The sequence below is a fragment of the Aegilops tauschii genome, chromosome 3 (assembly GCF_002575655.3).
Source record: "Aegilops tauschii subsp. strangulata cultivar AL8/78 chromosome 3, Aet v6.0, whole genome shotgun sequence".
NCBI lineage: Eukaryota > Viridiplantae > Streptophyta > Magnoliopsida > Poales > Poaceae > Aegilops > Aegilops tauschii.
The window spans coordinates 179866625-179871403 of record NC_053037.3 but is presented as its reverse complement, the minus strand read 5'-3'; the positions used below and the strand labels follow the sequence as shown (position 1 = coordinate 179871403).

Genomic DNA, 4779 nt, shown 5'->3' with positions numbered 1-4779 from the left:
CCTCTTTTCCCCTTTCTATACCTGGTTGTCGCAACCAGATGCTGGAGTCCAGGAGCTAGAGATCCCGAGGATGATTCTACATGGAGTTCGGCTTCGAGGAGTAGTTAAGAGGTCCCATGTGCTAGCCTTCTTAAGGCAAACTTGTTTAACTTATGTCTGTACTCAGATATTGTTGCTTTCGCTGACTCGTCTTTGATCGAGCACTTGTATTCGAGCCCTCGAGACCCCTGACTTGTATTATGATGCTTGTATGACTTATTTATGTTTTAGAGTTGTGTTGTGATATCTTCCCGAAAGTCCCTGATCTTGATCGTACACGTTTGCATGCATAAATAGTGTACGATTAAATCGAGGGCGTCACAGTTCCTCACAAAACCATCGAAACTGATTCGAGCCGACGTCGTAGGCGTGTGGGTATGTGAAAGTGTTGTTCCTGGCCTGCGTGCCCACAACTTTTTTTTTCCTGAGAAGCGTATGCGTGCCTGCCACGCTGTTGCTTTCCCTCTCTTCACTCCATTCGATTCGATCCCCACCCTATTCAATTTCCCCAGAATTCCCCACCGATTTCCCCCCAAAGTCGACTCCACCCAACCGCCTCCCCGTCGAACCCGATTCCCCCCACCCATGGCGTCCCCTTCCATCTCCGCCGCTGCGGTGGCCAGCCCCGTCACCCCGGTGGCCCTAGACCCCAGCCCCGTCGCATCCCGCCCCCCCGCCGCCACCGCCCCGGTGCGCAAGCGGCCGGTCCTCCTCCTCGACCAGCGCCCGCACCCCTCCACCCCGACGTCGCGCACCGCTGCCGCTGCCGCCGCCGCCGCCGCGCCCCTGTCCCAGGCACGGCGGAAGAGGGGGTTGTCGTCCTCCGGTCGGCCGAGGTGGCAGACCGCGCTAAGCGTCGCCGCCAAGAACGCAGCCCTCCTAGCCGTGCTCCTTTACCTGGGGGACCAGGCCTGGCGCTGGGCGCACCCAGCCCCTCTCGCGCAGCCCGACGACGCTGCGCTCGCGGGTTACACTGCCCGTATCAACGACGTCGAGGCCTCCCTCGCCCGCGCCTTCGGGGCGCTGAAGGTGCAGCTCGAGGCCGTGGACCGCAAGATCGACGGCGAGGTTGGGGCCGCTCGGGGCGAGCTCGCGGCGCTGCTGGAGGAGAAGAGGCTTGCCATCGAGGGACAGCTCAACCTGCTGGACGCCAGGACCGACGAGCTGAACGACGCGCTGGGCGGGCTCAGGCGGATGGAGTTCCTTAGGAAGGACCAGTTTGAAGCATTCCTGGATGAGTTCAAGGAGAGCCTAGGCTCCAACTCTGGCGCTGAGGTTGATCTGGATCAGGTCCTTGCGTTGGCCAGGGAGATCGTCATGAGGGAAATAGAGAAGCATGCCGCCGATGGGGTTGGCAGGGTGGACTATGCCGTGGGGTCTGCTGGGGGAAGAGTTGTCCGCTACTCGGAGGCATATGATGCTGGGAAACGTGGTGGTCTTCTTTCTGCATTACCATTTGGTGGTGGAGACAATGGTGACCAGTCACAGAAGATACTTCAGCCGAGCTTTGGGGAGCCCGGGCAGTGCTTTCCCTTGAAGGGGAGTAGTGGGTTTGTGGAGATCCAACTGAGGAAGGGGATAATCCCTGAGGCAATCACACTGGAGCATGTGTCCAAGGTAATATTTCCTGACACCCATTTACTATAGTATTCTCTGTTCACTTTGCATTCAGTTATTCGGTGCCCTAATATATTTCAAGCTCATTCATGAAATAGATAGTTTGACCAAAATGTAGGGAGTATGGTTAGTCGGCTGTTTGTGAATGCAAATTGTTCATGTTTGTCGTGTGGCAAAGATCCTTAAGGGGCTTAAAGTATACTTTTTTTGTGGCCGCTGAGTGATTTTGCTTAAGGGTTTTGATGCATATTCCCTTGTAGCATTTGGGTACTATCATGGTATGTTGGGAGGTCAATTCTAGATCATTTTATACGAATTACTAACTACATCTGTTTGGTTGTTAGTATTCTTAAGCCTTTATGTCTAGTCATAAGTACTATCAGTACACTCTATTTTCTCTGAATAATCGTTCTTAAAAACTTTGTGAATGCTATTTTTTTGACACAGAACATTCTGATGCAGCACTTTCTGATTTGTTTCTCAAACATTAAGCTTTTGTTTAATACCACATCCTATATATACCTAAATAGTTGATCCCCATTACATATATTTATCTCAACATGCACACATGCCATCTCATCAAAGGCTCACTCCACATGCATGGGAAAAAGTTTTCATTATTATTTGATCCCCATACTTGTATTTATCTCAACATGAAGCATCCCACCTCACCACACATGCCACCTCAACATTTATGGGAAAAAGTTTTCCATTATATTATGCTACTTGTATTCAATAAATATTTTTCGACTATACAATAAGCAAATATAATATATAATATGTACCACCAAACCACATTGGAATACATTGCAACCGATTCCTGCAGCAATGCGCGGGCTATCATCTAGTTTTATTCAATAACTATACTAATATATTTCCAGCAAACTCATCATAATTCTGAGCCAGTGAACTATACTTAACCATTTCAGAATTTGGCATATGATTGATCTTAGTTGAAGCCAATGATACCTCTGTTTTCTTTTGTTCCTATTAAATTTGAACTTCTAAAGTAGAATTCAAGTATTTTTTTACTGTTATTTTTATTGTTGGCTGGAGGCTCAACTTTGTTGTGTAGTCTTGTGACTCTTGTCTCATTTTGTTCTCATCCTTGTAACAAATAACTTAATTGTTGCGTCATTTCCTGCTATAGGCAACCTGCCTAAAAGAATAGAAGGTAAATGTGATATTCTTTCTGTCTAGGTTTACAAGTCCTTGTTTTTTCTTAGTCAAACTTAAGTTGATCCAAAAAAATCAATAAAATAAATTTACGAAAACATAGTTCATCATAGATCTAGTGATATTGATTGGATAGTGTAGACGCTGCTATTATTTTCTATAAAATCGGTCAGGTTTAAAATGGTTTGACTTGAGACAAGTTAATAGGCCTTGTAAACCCGGACCGAGGGAGTACTGATTTAGCACATACTTGTATCAGGTTATGGCCTTTTGATGCTTATTGGAAATGTAATAGTAAAGGGCTTTTATTGTTTCAAACCTGGTTATTCTTGATGGTTAACAGTGTTTACTCTATCAGTAATTATTTTGGGGAAAAATATGTCAGGTTAGTCATCGTTGAAGCGAAGTGGGCAACCATAAACTCTGGCATTAGTATGCTTATCCTTGCAATATGCTTCCGTTTTGGCCCTCTTCATTTTGACTTGTGGTCTCATGATTTATTTGTGTGTTCCAAAAGATCTTATTGGTTTTCTTTTTCTGACCCTGGTCTTTTTATATATATATTAGGGTCAATATTCTTGCAAGACACATTATACTGTAAAAAGGGGCTTGCCGTTTCTTTCTTTTTATGGTCATGCTTAATCTAAAGTTCCTGCTGATAAATTCATGGTGTTGGGATACTGGTTATCTTACCATAAAGAAGAAGAAAAAAACTGTAATTAAAATGGTGGAAATTAGCACCATATATCAAGTTTTTTTTTGCAAATTCGATACATTTGTTTGAGCACACATATTGAGTATCTATTTCAACCACAAAGAAAATTAAAATAGTTGGTTTTGAAACCTTTGTCAATATATTTATATCTTAGCTGTTTCATCTGACTCCCATATGTCCTCTACAGTCTGCAAGTCTGTGCACCCGGTTACCAAATTACACAGCTGTGAATATCAACCTAGTCATTTATTTCCATGTTTGCACACAATTTATTCATATTCAAGTTCCATTTGAGAGTTTTACTGATGAAATATTTCTTACTCATTACGTGTTCAATTCACTGCCCTGGGTTAAATACGTAATTTGGTCTTGGAAATTTTTCACTCTGTTCAAAGCTATTATACTTACAATGTTGTATGGCATGCAGGATGTGGCGTATGACATGTCCACTGCTCCAAAGGACTGCCGGCTATCCGGATGGTACCAAGGAACACATACCGAGACCCCTCCAAACCATGCTGCAGAGATGTACGCCTTGACTGAGTTCACTTACGACCTAGCCAAGAACAATATCCAGACATTCGATATAACTGCCCCAGATGTCGGTGTCGTCAACATGGTTAGGCTGGACTTCACTTCAAACCATGGAAGCTCCGCGCTGACGTGCATTTACCGCATCCGGGTGCATGGGCATGAGCCTGTCACGCCAGTTATCGCTAGTCCACTGCCCTGATGAGATGGAGAATCCTTCCACCTCTTTTGTATCTGTTTTGCTTTAGGGCCATTTCTCTGGGCGTTTGCTAGTTTCAGTCTAGGATTATGTCATGCACACTCTGTAAAAAGTTAAATGACTGTTTGCTGCACATTTTCTAGTGATTTAGTCCAGATGTTCAGTTTTTGCCATGCGCGAACGGCCGGTAACTCTTTGGCGCATCAGTGTTGGCTGTTGATTGAACTTGGTAAGCTTGAAAAGGCAAGGTCAGGCAAAAGAAAAATGCTTCTACCCTGTTCGACTCCTGTGAGAGTTGCCTATCTTTTTCCTTTTTTTATCTACTTTCTTTTCCATACGACCAAACAGAAGGTCGGGTTCCACTGCCGAATCCAGACTTGGAGTTTTGGTGCAAATTAGAGAGATCTACTCTCAATATTCTTAAATCTTGGTTGGAATTTTTTGGCATCTTAGGTTTTGTTTGTGAGATCTTAGTTGGCAGGGCACAGCACTCCTCGGTTCT

General features: G+C 44.8%; 1 protein-coding gene across 1 annotated transcript; it reads left to right on the top strand.

Moving 5' to 3' along the window:
- Nucleotides 1-489: 489 nt before the first annotated feature.
- LOC109778756 (SUN domain-containing protein 1) lies at nucleotides 490-4542 on the top strand. The gene is made up of 2 exons (XM_020337334.4): nucleotides 490-1656; nucleotides 3975-4542. Exons 1-2 carry the CDS (start codon nucleotides 625-627, stop codon nucleotides 4278-4280), a joined length of 1338 nt encoding a protein of 445 aa, XP_020192923.1. The 5' UTR covers nucleotides 490-624; the 3' UTR covers nucleotides 4281-4542.
- Nucleotides 4543-4779: the final 237 nt, after the last annotated feature.

What these genes read in the sequence shown, in the direction of transcription:
- LOC109778756 (XM_020337334.4), top strand. Translation starts at nt 625, where the DNA reads ATGGCGTCCCCTTCCATCTCCGCCGCTGCGGTGGCCAGCCCCGTCACC. An exon ending in CACTGGAGCATGTGTCCAAG is followed by an intron (nt 1,657 to 3,974) that starts GTAATATTTCCT and finishes TATGGCATGCAG; the next exon opens with GATGTGGCGTATGACATGTC.